This window comes from Cervus canadensis, chromosome X (assembly GCF_019320065.1).
Source record: "Cervus canadensis isolate Bull #8, Minnesota chromosome X, ASM1932006v1, whole genome shotgun sequence".
In the NCBI taxonomy this organism is placed as follows: domain Eukaryota; kingdom Metazoa; phylum Chordata; class Mammalia; order Artiodactyla; family Cervidae; genus Cervus; species Cervus canadensis.
The window spans coordinates 98,087,978-98,107,791 of record NC_057419.1 but is presented as its reverse complement, the minus strand read 5'-3'; the positions used below and the strand labels follow the sequence as shown (position 1 = coordinate 98,107,791).

The window sequence follows — 19,814 nt, the reverse complement described above, 5'->3', positions numbered from 1 at the left end:
AGAGCATCTCCATCATGGCTCCTAAGTGTCAGCTACTGGCTAGAACCTCTTGGCAATGGTCATTCTTTGCTGGAATTGTGCTAAGCCCCATGAAGAATAAGCTAAGATGGCAACTGAGAGGATCATGTGGTTTTCTTCTGTGTTCTGTTAGTATAGTGAAAGTGAAAGTCGCTCAGTTGTGTCTGACTCTTTGCGACCCCATGGACTTATTAGTCCATGGAATTCTCCAGGCCAGAATACTGCAGTCCGTAGCCTTTCCCTTCTCCAGGGAATCTTCCCAACCCAGGGATTGAACCCAGGTCTCCCACTTTGCAGGTGGATTCTTTACCAGCTGAGCCACAATATAGTAAATTACTATAATAGATTTTTTTTTTTAGTAACTTTGATCTTCAAATCTTAAACCAGCCTTGCATTCCTGAGACAAACCCCACTTGGTCATGTGGTGTTACCCCTTTTACATTATATACTGCCAAGACATTGTATTTCTTCTTGAATCGCTTCCCTGGGACTACCCCCCCCCCCACTTTCTTCACTCAGAATGTGCCCCCAAAAGGGAAGCTAGGACAACAGTAGGACTTATCTCACTGGTTTCCATTCTGGGCTGGGGAGTCATCACAGTCCCATGGCCCTGCCAAGTGTCCCGCTCTCTAGTTGTTTCTGGCAGAAGGGTGAATGCAGGCTCTTCTATCATCATGGCAAGAAATGGAAGCCCCATAAGCTTTCTTAGGCACTGAAAAAGCACACCAGTTTTTGTTGCTTCAGGTTGTTTCTCTGCCAGACCTATAAGTTTGAACTGGAAACTATAGCTAATTAAGTTCTACATGGGCCAGTTGTCCTTTTCATCCTTGACTATATTCCAAGTTGTGGCTTAGCAGCCTTTGACCAGTTTGTTCTAGAATTTGAACTTCAAAACTAAACCTTATTTCTCTCTCCATTTAAGTTTCCTTCAGCATTCGAGTTTAATGAACTCTTCTTGATTACAATTTTGGATCACCTTTATAGTTGTCTCTTTGGGACTTTCTTGTGCAACTGTGAACAGCAACGACTCAAAGAGGTAAGTGTATTATATCCCCTGGCTTTCCTGACTGCTGGAGGGCCTTGTCCCTTACATGCCACTGTAGAAGGGGGGCTGAATGGAGAGAACACTGGGTCTCACCCTCTGTTGTCTGTAAATGGAGGGCTGGCACTAAATGCCCTCCCAGGGTTCACCAGCCCCAGTGCCTGTGTCTAATCTTCTAACCCCTTCTCTTAAGGTAGCAAGCTTAACTTGCTTCCCTTCAAGCTTCTCCATTAGATTTACCTCTTCCTTTTCTCCTCACTTAGGGGTAAAAGACAGAGATGATCAAAAGTGAGGAAGCATTGGGAGAAGGCAGTTTCAAGAGTGTCCTCTGGTTCAGAGAAAAGGACTTCTGCCTGGTGGAATATTCGAGAACTTAGGAGAAAAGAGCAGGTCCCTGGTGCCCACCTACCCCTCTCTTAGCAGCCTCCCAACAGCTGACGACTCCCTCACCCCACACCCTCTGTGGTTCTCCCCTACCTTGCTGGCCTTCCCCATCCAGTCTTTTCTCTTTTAATCCATTTCTAAACTTGGAGTCACCTGGACAGGCCCTGGTCCTCCTCTTGTTCTCTCTCTAGGTGATTTCCTCCATCTCAGGGATCTAAATGCTGTTTTCCTGTTTCTCTCTCTTTTGCATCCCACTCAGTACCACCTCTGCCCATCCACCCCAGCTGCCACATTCAGTCCCTCAGTGAGTGCTGGCAGCCCTGTCCCCAGGATGGATTTGTAATCTGGCCACTTCTCACTGCTCCAAGCGTGTTGAAGCCCCCCCTACCCCTAGTCTTGCATCTGGACTGAGGCAGCTACCCAGAAATGAGCTTGGCTCCGTGCATTTCTGACCTCCACACTCAGTCTAAATACAGCGACCAGATGGGCTTTCCCCAACTCCAGTCCCATCACGTTCCTGGCCTCTGCCTGAAACCTCCCTGTGGCTTCCCACTGACGTCAGGATCAAATCCACATTCCTACAGGCCTAAAGGAATTTAAAAAGACTGAATTCAATGGCATGTGACTTATCTCAATAAAGCTGTTTTTAAAGAAAAAAATCAACAGAAGAATATAATTCATATGTCGAATTTAAACTCTTTTGGTCTTTTTTTTTTTTTTTTAAATCAAAATGTACTCTCTAAAAAAATCACCTCTCGAGATATAATTTACATACCATACAATTAATCCCTTTATTTTTTTTCAATTAATCCCTTTAAAGTGGACCATTCAGTGGGTTTTAGTATATTCAGTGTGTAATCATCACCACCATCTAATTTCATAAAATTCTCATTCCCCCCCAAAAAGAAATCTCATACCCATTAGCAGACACTCCCTAGTCCCCCTCCCCCAAGCCCCAGCCACCGCTAATCTACTTTCCGTCTCTGCGGATTCACCTCTTCTGGATATTTCATATAAATTGAATCATACGGTATTTGTCTTCCTGTGTCTGGCTTATTTCACTAAGCATACTGTTCTCAAAGATCATGGATAATTAGCATATACCAGTGTCTCATCCCCTTTTTATGAGTGAATAATATTCCACTGTATGGAGAGACCATTTGTTTATCCAGTCATTAGCAGATAGACATTTGGGTTGTTTCTACTTTGGGTTCTTACAAATACTGCTGCTATGAATGTTTATGTTCAGGGTTCTGTGAAGACATATGCTTTTACTTCTGTTGGGTAGACACCCAGGAGCTCTACACTTTACCCTTTGAGGAACCACCAGACTGTTTTTCCAAAGTAGTTGCCACATTTTACATTTACCCTAAGCAATGTCTTAGGGTCCTGTTTTCACATCTCTTCACAAGTGTAGACACTTGTTACTGTTTTGTCTTTTTGATTCTAGCCATCCCAGTGGGTGTGAAGGAGTATTTTTTTTTTTGGACCCTACCCTGGAGATGACCCAGATGTTTGTCCTAGGAGTATTTCATCATGATTTTCATGTGTGTTTCTCTGATGATTAATGATACTAAGCATCTTTTCATGTGCTTACTGGCCATCTATATATGTCTGTGCACAAATGTTTCTTCAGATCCTTTGTCCATTTTTGAGTTTTCTGTGAGGAGGGCGTAGCAACCCACTCCAGTATTCTTGCCTGGAGAATCCCTTCAACAGAGGAGCCTGGAGGGCTACAGTCCATGGGGTCACAAAGACTCAGACACGACTGAAGCAACTCAGCATGCACACATGTCTTTTTATTATTGAGTGAGAAGAGTTTCTTATGTGTCCTTTATATGTACAAGTCCCTTATCAGATACAGTTTGCAAATATTTTGTTCTATTCTGTGCAGTGTCATTTCACATTTTTGGTAGTGTCATTTGAAACACACAAGTTTTTTATTTTGATGAAGTCTAACTTATCAAAGGTTTCATTGCCTAACCCCAGGTCATGAAAATTTAAGCCTGTGTTTTCTTCCAAGCATTTTATAGTTGTAGCTTTTATGTTTAGGTATATAATTGATTTTGAGTTACTTTTTGTATGTGGCAGGAGGTAAGGGTTCATTTTTTTGCATGTGGTTATCCAGTTTGTTTGTTTGAATTGGAGGCTAATTACTTTACAATATTGTGGTGGTTTTTGCCATACATCCACATGAATCAATGAGTGTACATGTGTTCCCCATCCTGAACCCCCCCTCCCTCCTCCCTCCCCATCCCACCCCTCAGGGTCATCCCAGTGCACCCTCCCTGAGCACCCTGTCTCATGCATCAAACCTTTATCCAGTTTTCTTAGCACTGTTTGTTGAAACAGTCTCCCATTGAATTTTCTTGGAATCCTGTTGAAAATCAGTTGACCATAAATGTGATGGTTTATCTCTGTACTCTCTATTCTATTTCATTGATGTCTATCCATCCTGTGCCAATACCACCTGTATTGATTACTGCAGCTTTGCAGTAAGTTTGGAAATTGGGAAGTGTGAGGTTTCCACATTTGTTCTTTTCTTCCAAGATTGTTTTGGCTATTTGGGGTTCCTTGAAATATTGCTGCTGTTTCTTATAAATAGAAAATATAAAATATGAAACAGTCCTAATTGAATCGCCTCTGTGTAGATAATGGGGAATAGTCAGCAGATTGGTGGAAAGCACTCCTGGCCTCACCATTTTCTCATTTTGACAATGTACTGTAAAATTGGGAGGTGGGGATCTATAATTTAATGATACATTCTCTGTATAAGGCTTTACCCCCAGATAGGCATGACTTTCCAGTGAAAGGAATATTATCTGTAAATTCTACCTAGGGTCCTTAATATTAAGGGTCACAAGAGCAAGCTGCAAAAAAGAATAAAAAAATGTATTGTTAAATAGGGGCACCATTATCCTGCAATTGGTAGAAAGTTCTCGTTCTGCCTTCACATAGTCACAGTCACCAGACGTCATCTCACTCAGCAGTATGTTTTTGAGACAGCCCCACCACTGGGTCATGCACACAGAGGGGTGGAGCTTAATAAATGTTCCCGATTTTTATCATTTGAACTCACTTCATTATTCAAGTCCTTTTCTCTACGTGATAACAAGCTCTAGAGGATATGAAGGAAAGTTGAATTTTTTTTTCACTGTATTCCTTGTTTGGTTTTCAGGATGTATCTACAAAGACTATATCTTTATGGTCATATATCAATAGCCAGCTGGATGAATTTTCTAATCCCTTCTTTGTGAATTATGAGAACCACGTCCTCTATCCTGTTGCTAGTCTGAGTCATTTGGAATTATGGGTAAACTATTACGTGCGATGGAATCCACGAATGAGGCCTCAGGTATGTTTTTCTCATTTCGAAAAAAGCGTATCTTTCTGCCCAAGGAAAGATGATGGTATAGAATTATATGAAAGCACAGAGCTGATGAAGTGTTGTTAAGTTACCGCTTCCTGCTCACTCATTGGCTCCCCACTCGCCTCCTCTTTCCTCAAGACGCTTTCCCTGCCCTTGGCCTCATCATGCCGGCAGGCAGTGCCCTGAGAACCTTTTCTGCCTTTCCCCTGCACCCCCTCTGAGGGCCCAGCTTCTGTCACCATGCATGAGGCAAACGTCTAACATAGACATAGGGCTACTAGCTGCTTCCCGTGCCTGGGTGATGAGGGCAGCCGGCATGTCCACACTGGTGCAGACACCCTGAGCACCACTGGGGCTGAAGCACATTTCTACCTACCAAACACCCAGCTCCTGGGTTGAATGTATGTTTTGAGTAGCAAACACACCAACTTTTATTAAGAGTTGTAAAATGCCCTTTTATTAAGAATATCTGAAACCAGGGAGATAGTCTCAGCCCTTTTCCCACGAAACCTAACAGTATAGTTAGACAATGTCAGTGGTCAGTATTCTAAATACAGGTTTTCAATTTCATGGCCAGCAAGCCATCAGTCTTATGCTCATGCCTGTATAAAGAAGCACCCCTCTTACTAGTTCCACAGCATGTGGACACTTAACAGTTGGCCGTGGCCTTCAAAAGACTGCCTCAGAAGCATGGTTCCCAAACCTGGCCCCTTCCTTCTGTGGGTGATACCCACACCTCATGCAACTCCCAACTCACGCAGCCAAAGTCAGCACTGTGACAGTCCTGTAGTGGAGGGCCTCCAGGCTGGGCCCAGAGCAGGCTGGGGAGTGGGCCAGGCCTTGGTGATGTTGGAGGCCAGAGAGGTACGCAGGTCCAGGCCTTTGGACTTGATCCTGGGGGCTGCAGGAGCCACCCTGGGGGTTGCAGGAAGCTCCCTCTAGCAGCGCAGTTCAGGAACAAGGAGGGTGGCCGTGGAGACCGGCACAGGGATCAGCAGGAAGGCTGGTGTCCAGTGAGGGGGTGGGGAGCCGGGCCAGACAGAGGGGAAGCAGCGGGGACAAGCCTCTTTGCTCTGAGGAGGAGGGCCCTGCAGACAGCTTGTGTGTTATCTCCATTGGAACCCTTTTGGCTTTCATCTCACACATGGCAGCACTGGGTGACTGGCTCCTAGATGGGCATTTTCTCTGCTTTATTGTAAATGAACACAATTTACAAAAAAATGGATGAGAAAACAGAACGAAAGGCTGCATGGAGATATAAGATGAGTGTGTCAGCCTGGGCAGGTGTGAAGCTGTGTGCTCACCCACATGGTCTCCTCTCTCTGACCCCGATGGTGGGCGGTTAGTAATGGCCGCTTGATTGCAAAGCAAGTGGAATCAAGTCCCCCACAGCAGGGACATACCAAGTAGGCCCAAGGCCAAGAGAGGAGCTTTGCCCACCCCCCAGCGCCCTCTGGAATTGCAACTAAGGCAACTTTCCTTGTTTGGGGGGTCTCTGTCATCAGACTCCCACATTACCACCCCCACCCTCCTTCCAGGGGCCAAAGTCAGGAGTTAGCTCGGAGCCTCTTCTGGGCTGCTTCCCAAGCACCCTACTGTGTTGGAGACACCTGGGTGCCTCCCCCACCACACCTAGCCAAATCGCCTGTCCTTGTTGTCCTGTCCCTCTGTCTCGAATCTCTCTCATGAACTCATGTCTCTGGTCACCCACTCTCAGTCTAATGTCTTTCTCATCTGTCCCCTGCTTGCCCTCTTCCTGCACCGGGGTGATCACTCCTCACATCCCTGATGGGACGGCGCCCAGACTCTCTGGGGAGGGCACGATGAAACCCGCAGGCCCAGCAGGCATGGGGTCTCCGAGAGGACCCCCTCCCAGGGCAAGTGCTCTTCCAGCCAGTCCCTACAGGATGAAGCCCAGCGTGTGAGTGAAAAGGGTCAGAGGAGAGAGGGCTCCAGGCAGAAGGGCCAGCGAATGCAAGGCATCTGCCAAAACCTGGGTGGTCTGAGAATGGAGGAGGGGAGTAGGGGCAGGGCCCAGTGAGAGGTGAGCAGGGGAGGCAGGCTAGGGTCAGACTACACAAGGTCTTACCTTCAGGGCAGCAGGAAGAAGCCCCTGGAAGGTGTTCATGGCATCTCAGGGCCTGGCTGAGCTCAGGACCCAGGCTGGTGGCTTCTGTGGAGATCGTGGACAGGAACCAAGGGGGAGCTACCCAGACTCCCACCCTGTGCCCCCTCAGCTGGTGACTCTGCCCGCCCCAGTCTACTGAGATTCATAAGGGCTGTGGCAGGTGATGATGAGAGCTTGTGAGCTGAGTGCAGGAGAGTGTGGGGGGCATGACCCCAAGCTTCAGGTTGGTGGACCTCCACCCCGGGAAGGCCCCTCTCATCCCTCTCTGGTCCAGGAGGGTGAGGCGGGGCGGAGATGCTGGCGAGACTGCCAGAGCTTCTTTGAATACGGACGTGGGGGGGGGGCTTCTCCCAGCACCGCCCTCTCCAGGGCCTTCTGCCCGTGCCTGTTCTCGCTCATGAAGCCGAACACAGCTTCACGGTGGAGGGAGGCTTTTCAGTCAGCAGCGTGAGGTCCGTGCTGCCAAGTGGCAGCTGAGGCCCAGAAGGGATCACCCGGCCCTGGGCCCCTCCAGGGGTCTGGCTCCCCTGGGAGGGAGAACAGCGTCCCCACACCTCAGCCAGTCCCCTGGGCCCCTGGGCAGAGGTAGGGAGTGAGGGTCAGGAGGCCGGGGCTGGGCTGACCTGCATCTCCGCCTGCAGACGCCCACCCACCAGAACCTCAAGGAGCTGCTGGCCGTCCGCGCAGAGCTGCAGAAGCGGGTGGAGGACCTGCAGCGGGAAGTGGCGGCGCGCGCCTCAGCCTCGTCAGAGCGGGGCTCCTCGCCATCGCACTCGGTGACACCCGTGCACACGTCAGTCTGACACCGCTGTCCCTGTGGCCCAGGCGGGGCTCCTGTGACGTTCCTCATGAAGCCCTGTGCCCGCCTCGTCTGGGTGGCGCTTCCCACCAGTGACGGATCTGTGCTAGGGGACGGCCCCCACTCTCATCAGTGCTGTTGTGTCATCAACACATCTTTCCCTCCTGCCAGCACTTGCCCAGGGCCGCATGGGGGACCCTTGGGCAAGTAGAATGCAGGGTTCAGGCTCAAGGTGGGACATCCTTGTGAAAAACCAACCCACCCCCTTTTAAAGGCTGTGTTGCCAGCCCCAGGGCCTCTTTCAGCTCTTGGCTCCAAGCCCTGGGGCCTGACAGTTAACTCTTGGCTGGGGAAGACAGACCATCACCATCTCCCCATGCCAGTGGTCCTGCTGCACCAGTTACCAGTGTGTACATATAAGGTATTTTTTAAAAAGAGAAACATACCTTTATTTTCCTATGTCCTTTTTTTTTTTTAATGTTTAGTCACCCAAGGAGACACCTGCTTGACTGAACTGGGTGAGCAATAGTCAAGCTGAGCTCATGTGAACTCTGACGTGGTACATTTGAATGTGGTCACCTCAGACCATGTGTTCTGTCCTCCCGTGACTGTGGGACCTGCCTCCCGAGTCAGCCCAGTCGCCTGTCCCCTGCCCCTTGCTACTGCTGACAGCTGACTGTCAAAGCGGGTCTTCTCTCACCTGTTAACCTGCTGTCTGAAGTAATAGTTGTCATTTCATCAAGATCCCTTCAAACTCAGTTTATTCTTGTCACTGCATTTTGGTACTTTAAAGCCACCACGGCACTGTGACTTTGGATGCCAAAAGCAGAGCGCTCACCTCCCTCGGTTTCCTGGTCTCAGAGCCTCTTGGGCCTTTTCCTGCCCGTCTCACAGCTTCTGTCTCTGGGCTCCAGACTCCATGAGTCTGGGCAGGCATTCATTGACCATCAGCTGCTCCATCCACTAGCACTAGAGCTCTGAACTGCTCTGGGTGGCGAGTCAGAGTCTTGCACATTTGCACTCTTCCCTCCTCCTCCTTATGCTCAGCACTGCGCCCATGCTTGCCAGACCCCAAGACCCCATCCTCCTGGAGGAATTAAGCTTGCCTTTGAGTGGAGGAGAGCTCACCTGGTGAGACCTGAGTGCAACTTCATGGTAGTATCTGGTTGGTTTCAAATTACTGGATGCTACCCAAAGCCCTCCATATTGACCTTAGTTTTGAAAACATTCTTAAAAGTTTTTTTACACTTAAATACTTAAGAGAATAGATGTTTTTCAACTTGGAACCTTCTGATTCTTATAGAAAATTATCTGGTATCTGTAAGGTATCATATTTATTCTAGATAATTTGATAACCTAAAAAAAATTCTCCATTTTTACCATCTGGGGGATTTGTTTCTAAACTGCATTTTAATTGATGTAACTTTTGAATCCTGCTTCCAGAATAGCTAAAAGCTTATTTATGAATGGGTAAGCTGGATTATTCATTGATATGTGGATTTCTTAAAAACGGGGACCCATTTTTTTCCTTGGAAATATCTATACATAATCCCCCTGCTGCACTAAGACCACTAACCTTGTTGTGGACTGGATGATGTTTTTGAGAACCAGAGAAGTCAAGGTCAGCTAGTCTGCCGCGGGGATTGCACCTGCAGGGAGGTGCCCCACTCCACCCCTCCCCCTTCCACGTGCTGGGCCCTAGGAGGACCCCTAGATGCTCCCATTTGGTTTCAAAGCAACACAATAGATCATTTCCTTTGTGTCTTCCTAGCACAGAACTGTTTCTAAAACAACTTGAAGTATAGTTTTGTTACGTAAGCAATTCTTGCTCAGTTTTATTTAAGTGTATTAGAATGTAAAACCTTTACGGTTCAGATTTTTAAAGACTGGTACAGTATGATATTTGCCTCATCTGATGCACTGTATTTCAATCTGTAATTAAAATAATGTTTGCTCCGTGGTCTCATTTTTTGGTTGTCTTTAAGTATTTTTGGTAATTTTCCCCTTGTGGAAAATTAGTAAACATTCGTGTCCAAGTCTTTGTGACCCCATGGACTATAGCCCACCAGGCTCCAATGTCCATGGGGATTCTCCAGGCAAGAACATGGGAGGGAGTTGCCATTCCCTTCTTCATTGGATCTTCCCAACCCAGAGATCAAACCTGGGTCTCCTGCATTGGCAGGCAGATTCTTTACCATCTGAGCCACCAGGAAAGCCCACTTTACTTACACAAAAATTTATTATGTGTCAAACACAGTCAATACATGTAATGTACTCTTACATGATTTAATTCATTTTCTAAGTGGTAAATGCAATTCATACTAAGACTTGAGTGGGTTGGCTGAAATGGGTAACTACTCTAAAATCGGCAATGCCTTAAGAAAACACTAAAGATGTGAGGACAGGGCTGGAGCCCCCTGAGAGGCAGGTGTGGCCCTGAGGCAGCCAGGCCAGCTTTCCAGGCCATGAGTCCTAGAGCTTAAATGGGACAGACTTCTGAGGAGCCACAGGGTCCCCACCCAGAGTCTCCAGAGAGAGTGCTGGCCTTTATGGGAGCTATAAAGGCCTGGATGAAACCATGCTGGCCCCTGCATATAAGGCCCTTCTTCTAAGGCCTGATGTCCCTGTCCTTCTCCATGCAGGTGTGGGGGCCCCAGCAGCGACATCGAGCAGCAAGGCTGGGAGAGCTACAACTTCTGCACGGGAGAGTCACATGGGGGTTTGGGTTAGAGGACTTGGTGCTATTTTACTACAAGGTTGGTATGGCACAAAAATGCCATCACACTGTGAGACCCTCCCAGCGGCCCCCACATCTTCCTCATGGAGTGACAAGGGCAGCTCCACCTCCAGCAGAGCACTCTGCCTGCACACCCTGGCCCTGTTCCACTTTCTATGGCTCAATCACATGTCACCTGAGTGGACCCTGGCTACTTGCTTTCTTTGAAGAAGACAAAGCTGTGGGCGCAGGAGTCGTGAGTCACAGGCCCGCCTCTGTGCCTCCCTACCCCCATGACATCTCCAGGCCTCAGCTCCCCGTCATGCAGGGGACCACCCCAGGAAAGCTGACACTACGCTGCTCAGCACAAGGGGAAGTGCCAGAACCCTGACCCTCTCGAGAAAGGCCTTTGGCTCCATAATAATGAAGTAGGAAAACCAGCATCACTTAACAAAGGGAGTGCCTTCACACCGGCAGAACCAGGGATTGGTTAGGTTCCACTTTGTTTAATGCAAACACGAGAGAGCTTACAATTCATACTCAAACACAAGCACAGAGAAAGTATAGGGGATCCTGCCATTGGTCTCCACCGCTTCTTTCTCAGAGAACTGGGACTAACCCCCAAGCAGCCAAGGCAGTGGGCCAGGTGCCACTCTCTGAGTGACACTTAGGGTGCCCTGCCTCCCATCCTTCAGGAGCTCAGAGTTGTTATAAACACTGTTATAACACTCGCCCCCAGTTAAGCTGATAGCAATTAGATATAGTCAGCTGGCCATTCTAGCATACTTGCCACCTCCATTACCACCTGGGATGGGCCCGAACCAGTCAATACAGCTTCCAGGTGGACACAGCTATGAGAGCCCCCAAGAATCAGCAAGCATCAGTGCCCTGTCCCGGGCCCCAGGATGGGAGCTCTGCAAATGGGTGGCTGAGTGACTTTCAATGCCCCAGTCACCAGCACAGAGCTGGGTGCTGGGCTCCAGGCTCAATGCAGAGGGCACTGAGACAGACAAAGAAGGGCACGATGGGTCTCTCTCAGCCCAAGCCAGTGGTACTGAGCAAACAGATCCACAGAGAGCGCTGACTCTGTTATCACCGACAGGATTTCAGGATCTTCACCAGATGTGCCTTGCTGCAGAGCCAAGGTGGCCCACTGGGAGCGCTGCGCCCGGCAACACCTAGGATGCCACAGGCCACATGGCTCCCTTCCTAGTCACCACTGTGACTGTGACTTCTCTATAAATGTCCAAACTTCCCGGTGGCAGGGAGAGCCTCTTACCACGCACAAGTGCTGCCTTGTGTCTTTCTCTGAAATGCCTGCAAACGGTGGTGAGCAGCCCTCCTAACTTGATGAGTGCTGCCCTGATCCCTCCCGGCTCCAGGGCCCTGATGTCACCCTCTTTAGGTGACAGCAGGCTACCAATGCAAAAGTCCTTCAGAGTGGCCTCTGGCCCAGCACCAGTCAGGGCTGGGGACACCAGTCCATGAGGGCAGGCCAGGGAGGTGATGGAAACAGGCTGAGCTCACCAGTACTGCTTCCGCGGCTCACTTCCTGCTGTCTTCTCAATGCTCCTCGCCCCTGGCTACATGCAATCTGGCCGGCCTGGCATGAGCCTCCAGACAGGGGTGATGCGGGGCCCATGACACGCTCTCCATAACACGAGCACACGAGGGAGGCACACGCGGTCTGACCTGCAGGGTCTGTTCAGATGTCAACTGTCTCCCTAAGAAGTCAGAGTTGCCTTGTCCCAACCTGGTGGATGTGAAAGAGCTGACATACGGCCGTCCTGTAGCATGTGAAGCAGACTCACATGAGGCTTCCAGAAGTGCTTTCTGACACTGCAAACTCACCCATAGATGGGGGTGCTCTAGACTCTAGCTCAGCCCCTGACAGCAGTGTCCAGGGGGGATCAGGATCACACATGGCCCAGACAAAAGTTCCAGGGAGACAGCCTGGCTCCAGCCCACTGCAGACAGCACCCTCCAATCTGGGTGCCCCCAGGCCCCAAAGCAATCTCCATCACAGGTGGGCCAGCAGATGACCAGAGTGTGCCCAGGTCACATGAATGCCCACACCAAGACCACGCCCCTTCCCCTCCTCCCACAGACATCTTCAGGTAGACAATGGGCATGTTTCAGGCTCTGACACTCATTCTGCCATGTGTAGCTCCTGCTACCAAAATAAGAACACACATGGGAGCAGAGTGGGGAACCCTCAGAGGCCCCAGTATAAAACTCAATGCCACAGCATAAGTGATTTCTGAAACTAATCATGTCAGACTGGAGACCACATCCATGCCCTGGCATCATAGGGGAACTGGGCCTGAGAGCCACAGCTTCCTACACATACATCCAGGAGATTCCTACACATCCAGGCGGGGATACTGTGACATGCAAGTTTGCACTTAAGTAAATGAAAAGTCAGAGAGCCCAGCAGCATAAGGGATGGAAATAAAAACACCCCTGGGTGTGGTGTGTGTGTGCCCGCAGTTTCCTGGCGCTTACCAGTGCACTCCTCGCGGCTGGGCCCCCGCCCACAGCCTTTCCAGAGACCCACCCGGTGAGTCGGTGCAGCGTGGAGGGGACCACAGGGCCCGGGTTCACATTCCTGCCCATCGTCTGGCCCTCCCTCTGCTCAGTCTCCCCCTCCCCAGCTTGATAAGGCCTGGGGGAGCAGGGTGACCCAGGGAGGCATCGACCCTGGGCACCCGAGGCTGACCCTGGCTTTCAGCGGGGCCAGCCTCAGATTTGGGCAGCAAGCCTCTTGGGGGGCCCGGTGGCTGGGTGGGCACACGAGCCAGACTCACAAACACCCAGAGCTACGTCTGGGAAACTGAGGACGACAAGAAGCCAATGACATCGAAGGAGCGGTGTGGCAGCCGTGGGTCCAGATGAAACAATGAGCTGGGTCTCCGGCGGCGGCCCCGTGTGCCCACGGCCTGCCCAGCAGAGCGGGGCCTTGCATCCTCGGCTCCTCAGATCCGGGGTGGCTCGGGGGGCGGCGGCTCCGCGGACTGCGTCTGCAGGGCCGAGTATTTCACTGGGGACACGAGATGCCCGTCAGGAGGGAGTCACATGAAGACAGAGAGAGACACAACCACATCCTTCCCTGGGCACAGAAACCCGGCTCTCTGCCTGCCTGTCCTGGACGATTGGCCTCTGGCAGCTGCTGTGCCCCCAGAGAGAAGGAAGGAGCAGAGGGACCCTGCGACCACCTGGGCCTCCATTTCCTCACCTGTAAACTGGGAATATGCAGGAGACCTGGGTTCGATTCCTGGGTCGGGAAGATCCCCTGGAGAAGGGAATGGCTACCCACTTCAGTATTGTTGCCTGGAGAAACCCATGGACAGAGGAGCCTGGCAGGCTATATAGTCCATGGGGCCACAAGAGTCAGACACGACTTAGTGACTAAACCACCACCCACCCAAACTGGGAATGGTTCTACTCGAGCAGCTGGGACAAGTTTCTTGCTTTTTTTTTTTTTTTTGCAGGATCTTAGTTCCCTAACCAGGGATTGAATTTGGGCCCTCAGCAGTGAAAGCACAGAGTCCTAACCACTGGACAGCTGGGGAACTCCAAAGGGAGGAATCTTTTAAAGAACTTTTTTTGATGTTCTTTACTGAATCTATTCCAATATTGCTTCTGTTTTATATTCTTTTTATTGTCCTCGAGGCACAAGGGATCTTAGTTCCCTGACCAGGAATCGAACCTGCACCCCTTCCATTGGAAGTACAGAGTCTCAACCACTGGACCCCCAGGGAAGTCCCTGGGAGGAGTATTTTAAATAAAGCATGTAACACCGCACCTGGTACATGGCGATACTCACACGATGGTGGCCAAGAGTTTAAAAGAACGACTACAGTGACTGCTACTGTGGAGTCCATCTTCCCGTGTTTGAAATTCTGGGCTATTACATCCAGACAGTGCAGCGCTGCCACAGACCATTCGAAGCCGCCACATGGAGCCCTGCCCATCACATCCCCGGGGGCGCCCCTCCCCCCGCCAAGCAGCCACCTTGGCACCCATCCCAGGACAGGCACACCCCAGCTCCTGTCTTTCACGCCCACCCTGGCCTGCAAGCCCCCAGGCCTTGGGTGATGGAAAGCGGCCTGCCCCCTTCTCCACAAAGCCTTTCCTGACCACCTTGCTGGCATTCTGGGGCCACGGGTTGCATCTGCCTTGAGTGGTTGGCCACCCTGGGCCAGAAGCCTGATGCCACACAGCTTGTCATGGCTGGCGTTCCCGTACCCAGGAAGTGCTTGATGAACACAGAACAGGGTGGGGAGGGCAGGGGCTCCCATTATGGGGGTCTGTGTTTTTTTTACAAGTTCTTTCTTGCCTTTGGCAGTTTTCAAATGGAAAGGGCCTGGGACTCCATCTAGAGATTCCCCACAAGCTTCTGTGGGCATTTGGCTGCGACTGTGTGTGTTTTCACTCACAGCATGCCCCTTGGTGTGCAGACGGCCCTGACTGCGGTCCCGGCGTGCCCAGAGTCAGGAGGCTGGAGTCTGGCTGGGGAGAGCAGAGTGCTCGGCCCCTGACTTCTGCAGCCCATCTTTCTGGCTGGAAGTTTTAGGAATGGAGACCTCTGAGCCCCTGCTTTCCCAGCACAGCTCTGTTCGTTGCTGGCTCAGCCATTAAGAGGCCTTCAGCAACAGAAAGTGAATAGGAAGTCCTCACCTTGGGGCTCCTCACATACGACGGCCTCCAGGTTCTCCCCCTTCACGTAGTCCGCGTTGAGACCCTCTGCAAAAGGCCAAGGGTGGAGTTTGTGATTGACACAGAAGCAAAGGGTCCCTGGCTATGATGGACAACTCCTGACCAAGCCCTCCATTATGGTGAAAAAGCCCAAATCACTTAATGAACTCAGACTCCCGAACCTTGGGCCACCCAAACATGCTGCCCTGCCCAGGGGTTCTCAGATGGATGGGCTCCTGCAGACAGTGGGAAGAAGTCTGTCCCTGCTGCAGTGTGGAGGGCCAGGACCCACTGACAGCTGCTCTGGTCTAGTCACTTTGGGGGCTTTCTCCTCACTTACATCCAAACACAGTTTGGGGACTCTATGAAGCTGAGTACACCCCATGTCTTCTGCTGCTGCTGCTGCTTGGGGAGACTCAAGAGTCCATGTCTTATCCCCAGAAACCTCATCAGAGCCCTGGGCCTGTGGGAAAATCAGGCCATGGTTCTCACGAACCCACTGAGCAGGCGCCAGTGCTAGTCACTCGGCTATCCTGGGCTGCACTCAGGTTCCTGCCTGCCCTGGGCTCAAGATGGATACTGGGCGGGCCCAGGAAAGATGGACATGTGGCTAGTTAGCAGGTGTGGTCAGCACTCACTTGGGCCGGCAAGGCTGATAGATGAGCAGGCACATGGAGGGGCACCCTGGGCCTCCCAATCGGGTGCTCAGATGCCAAGCTGGCACGTGCCACACTGTCTTCTGCCCATGGGCAGCCCTCTGTTACTCCTCAGGGATGACCGCCGGTGGGCATCTGAGTCCTGAAGAGGGCCTCCACCCCCACCCCAGCACTTCTGAGACACAGCCACGCCCAAATGCCCACGTGCATCAGGGAAGAGTAAAGATGGTTGTGAGTGTCAGGGAACGGGATGGGGTAGAGCGAGGCAACGAGACAAGAGCAGCATGGAGGGGAGGGAGGAGGGGAGGTGGGTGATGAAGGGCAGACGCCAAAGCAGAAGGGAACAATGAGTAAGTCAGAGCACGTCATTACCTTGACCTTCTGCTGCATCTGAAGGCAAGACACAAAACTTAGGACCCTGGAGCAAAAACTCAGCCCCTGGCAACAAGCCAGCTGGGCTTTCCACACAACACACTGACCCTTGGCGCTGGAGGGCAGAGACAGGGGAAGCAGAGGGTCCCCAAGGCCAGGACCTGTTTGGTGGCAGGAGAGACTGCAAGGCCCCAAGCACCATGGCAGGGTCAGGCCCTCCTAGCAGTCGTGTGCTGTCCCCCGGGGCATCCCCGTGCGCTGGGTGCAGAGTGGTTTCTGCTTGGCCTTCCCCAACTTACTTCCCTGTGTGAGTGGCTGAGGCTTAACAGAAAGGATGGGGATGGGATATGCTGAGTCCTGGCTTCTCAGGGGATTGACCCCCCCACACATCCACAGGGCTCCTCCTGATGCTACCCCAACACAGAGGCCAGGGACACTTCGGTGGGTGAAACACACACACAGGCACCCACAGGTGTGGACAGTTCAGAGTGATGGGATGGGGTGGTGGTGACACAGAAACCAGCAAGCCCCCATCCCACGCCATGGGCTGCACAGTGGGTCAGCAGAGGGCGCTGCGGCAGCAGGCAAGACAGACATCCTCCCACAGGCTGGAGGGCAGGAAGGCAGCCTGGGAGGGTGTCCCAGGCCCAAAGGATGAAAGCTGCTAGGGGAGGAGAGGGCACGTCAGACAGGGTGCTGGAGAGAGCAGCACATCCTCAGGGAAGTCAGTGCGGCTGTGCAGAAAGGCTTCTGGGGACACGGACCACAGGCGGGGAGCAGAAGGGACATGGATGGAACCAAACCATGAAGGGTTTTGAACGTCAAGCTCAGGGGCTGGGTCAGAGGTACACAGGAGGTCCAGGGGGAGCAGTCCCTGCACACTTGAAACAGGGCCCGCAGGCTGTTCAGAGCAGAGAGAAGTGGCGGGGAGCCTGGGGTGCTGATGGAACTGACCAGATGTAGGACAAGGAGATTTGGCAATGGAGCAGAGCACAAGCCCCAGGAACGGGGACCCCTCTGATGTCACTTCGAGGGGACGAAAGGACCCAGGAGGGCCAGAGAGATTCATAAGGGGAGGCCATGGACACAGGAGCAGATGCAACTTCCAGCTTTGGAAGAAGATGTTGCTAGCACAGGGGACAGACACAAAAGCAAGAGGGGGCCTTTTTCAGATGTGGGGGATGCTCTGAACTCGGTTTCCTTCGAAGGAAACCGGGGCTGATGATGGCACTCACAGGACAGTGTGGGTTCAGCCACGACAATGACATCACTGACAGACTGAAGGGAAAGGACTGGGGGGGCCGGTCCTCAGATGGAGTTGGGGGCTGGGAGAGGCCCACGGGTTCCGTGAGCTTCCTGGGTACCCCTGTCAGCCCTCCGAGCATGCTGTCCTCCCTGGGCCAGGCCCCCCAGCACGTGGCCCAGCAACACCTTAACCCCTAGAGCCCCCCCCCCACTCCGAGAGAGGTCACATCCACGTCCTGCCACCTCAGTATCATAGGTTTATTGTCCCCCAAATGCTGTACAATTCACTGAATTCTGTGTACCAAAGCCTTCATATTCTCAAATTTTATTGGGCTTTGACTGCTAATTCAACTGGCGAAACTTGCACCTCTTTGTTTTAGGAAACAAGTGGGAAAATAATGTATTTTCACCTGAGTGCCTCTGCAGAGACAGACACAATCCAGACATCTATTCGGTTTGGAAATCAACCTCTCTCATCCTCCCTGTTCCTACCTACCAGCACTCTTTCCTTCTGGATTTATCCCTTCCCATGTGCACTGAGTTCCTTCAACAGTCCCCTCAGCCGCTATCTCATCTATAAACTGAAGGTACCCTCCATGATGCCCCGTCAGGAGGTGGTGGTGCTTGAGGCAGTGATCTGGGCCAAGCAGGGTCGGGCACTTGGAGAGTGTGGGAAGCCATTCTTACTCTGACTGCAGGCCCAGCTTTTACTTCTTCTCTTATCCAACATGCAATTTCAAGTCTCCAAGCCACCCCGTGGCCCCTGAGCCATCTGGCCCAATTCTGCTGTGGGCATGTCTTTTATTAACCATGGGTTGTGCTCATCTCACTGTTATAGTTACAATGCTGAACTGGGGTGAATGGTGGACCCCAAGGCCTCTGTCCATGTCCTCATCCCTGGAACCTGTGGATGTGACCTTATTTGGGAAAGGGTCTTTGCAGATGTGACTAAGTTAAGGATCTCAAGATGAGATCACCCTGAATTTAGGGTGGGGCCCACAGCCAATGATGAGTACCCTTTTAAGAGACAGAAGATGACACAGTCACAGAGATTGGAGTGATACGACCATAAGCCAAGGGACACTTGGGGTTAGCAAAAGCTGGAAGAAGAAGAAAGGATCCTCCCCTACAGCCGTCAGACGGAACCAGTGCTGCTGCCACCTTGATCTTGAACTTCTGACCTCCAGACCATGAGACAATAGGTTTCTTGTTTTAAGCTGCTTGTTTGCTTTTGAGCTGGGACAAGTGATAGCTCTAAGGCCAACCCCACCTGCAGTTCTGTACGCCTTCTGACTGTTCACACCACTCTGCACAACCAAGCTCTGGAGCTATAGCAGGGCAGCCATGAACAGCTGTGCAGGTTGTGCACTGAGACACGTGCTGTCCCTGGGGTACTCCTGTGCACAGCCTGTGGAGCTGTATGCTATGGCCCCCGTCACATACATTGTATAAGAGTAGAAGCACCAAAAGTCATGGCCAGAAGGAAAATCAGGCTGGAGACATCTGCAATAGCTACACGCAAAGCATTTTAGGACCTAAGTCCATTTCCTGGGAAGCTCGGCTCCAGGCTAGAATTAAGGGCAGAGGCCCAGAGCAAGGGCGGGGGAAACCTCACGGGAGATGGTCCTAAGCCGCAGAAAAGAGGAAAACTACGGCTGAGTCAGGTTCCCTTACTTGAACTAAAGATTTCCCATCTTCAACCAGAGACACGCTCTGCACACAGCAATACATCAACGCTGTGCTTGTAAAACAACTGAGTGTGGTCTGGTTGCCTTCAATGGCATCCCTGTGTACAGGGTGCCTGTAGGTGGGCTTCTGACACAGATTCCATCTGTAACTATCCCATTCACACACCATGGACAGACTCACCACTACAACCTAGAATGACAGCCACCAATATGACAAAACTCTTCCTCTTGCATTCCTGTTCCCGTCAAACAATTCAGGATTCCATGTATTTTAAGATTCTGGGGCTCACGGGGGAGGAGCAGGGGCACCCAGGCAGCAGCCAGCAGCTCCTTGGGATCCGAGAGGGAGAGAAGGGTCGCCAGGGTTAGGAGTGGGCTGGCCGGCCCAACAGTGCTACCTACTGGGACTCAGAGGTCTGGGGGACACCTGCCTTCTGTCGCCAAAGGCCCCACATCCCCTTGGGTGAGATCCAAAGCCACATGGAAATCCAGACACTCTTTCCTGTTCTACGAGAAGCCCGGTGGTCACCCTTGGAAGACCGAGGTCATTAGGCCCACCCCAATCCTCTCTTCCAGGCTGGTTTATACTTCAGTTGGGCCTAGGTCTGTCCCCAAGGGCTTTAAAAAGTGTAGCCCCACCTCCCCCTCACCCCAGGGAAGTCTGCTGAATCTCAGCTTGCTCAGAGTTCTGCCCTCTC

General features: G+C 51.6%; 2 protein-coding genes and 1 long non-coding RNA gene across 10 annotated transcripts in view; 1 reads left to right on the top strand and 2 right to left on the bottom strand.

Moving 5' to 3' along the window:
- The window catches only part of MTMR1 (myotubularin related protein 1), a 60,174-nt gene extending 50,467 nt beyond the window's left edge, over positions 1-9,707 (top strand). For 4 of the 5 annotated variants that reach the window (XM_043458717.1, XM_043458718.1, XM_043458719.1 and 1 more), the window contains 3 exons: positions 941-1,054; positions 4,623-4,799; positions 7,584-9,707. In XM_043458717.1, the coding sequence (XP_043314652.1) occupies positions 941-1,054; positions 4,623-4,799; positions 7,584-7,745 (453 nt within the window). In that variant the 3' untranslated portion in view covers positions 7,746-9,707. Of the gene's footprint in view, positions 1-940; positions 1,055-1,323; positions 2,220-4,622; positions 4,800-7,583 lie in introns of those variants that run through there. The other variant, XM_043458721.1, reaches the window with a different exon arrangement.
- Positions 5,249-7,587, bottom strand: LOC122434935. Its single transcript, XR_006267503.1, has 2 exons — positions 6,904-7,587; positions 5,249-6,002 (listed from the first exon to the last, which is right to left on the bottom strand). It is a non-coding gene; the product is annotated as an uncharacterized LOC122434935 (long non-coding RNA).
- A 254-nt stretch (positions 9,708-9,961) lies between the features above and the next one.
- CD99L2 (CD99 molecule like 2) overlaps positions 9,962-19,814 on the bottom strand; it is a 50,198-nt gene continuing 40,345 nt past the window's right edge. Inside the window, exons 8-11 of one of the 4 annotated variants that reach the window (XR_006267500.1) lie at positions 16,184-16,201; positions 15,794-15,964; positions 15,138-15,203; positions 13,432-13,497 (exon numbers count right to left, since the gene is read on the bottom strand). Coding sequence is in view for 3 of the 4 variants with exons in the window: in XM_043458739.1 (XP_043314674.1) it covers positions 13,433-13,497; positions 15,138-15,203; positions 16,184-16,201 (149 nt within the window). In the remaining variant the exon portion in view is untranslated. Of the gene's footprint in view, positions 13,498-15,137; positions 15,204-15,793; positions 15,965-16,183; positions 16,202-17,671; positions 19,447-19,814 lie in introns of those variants that run through there. The other 3 variants (XM_043458739.1, XM_043458740.1, XM_043458741.1) reach the window with 3 other exon arrangements.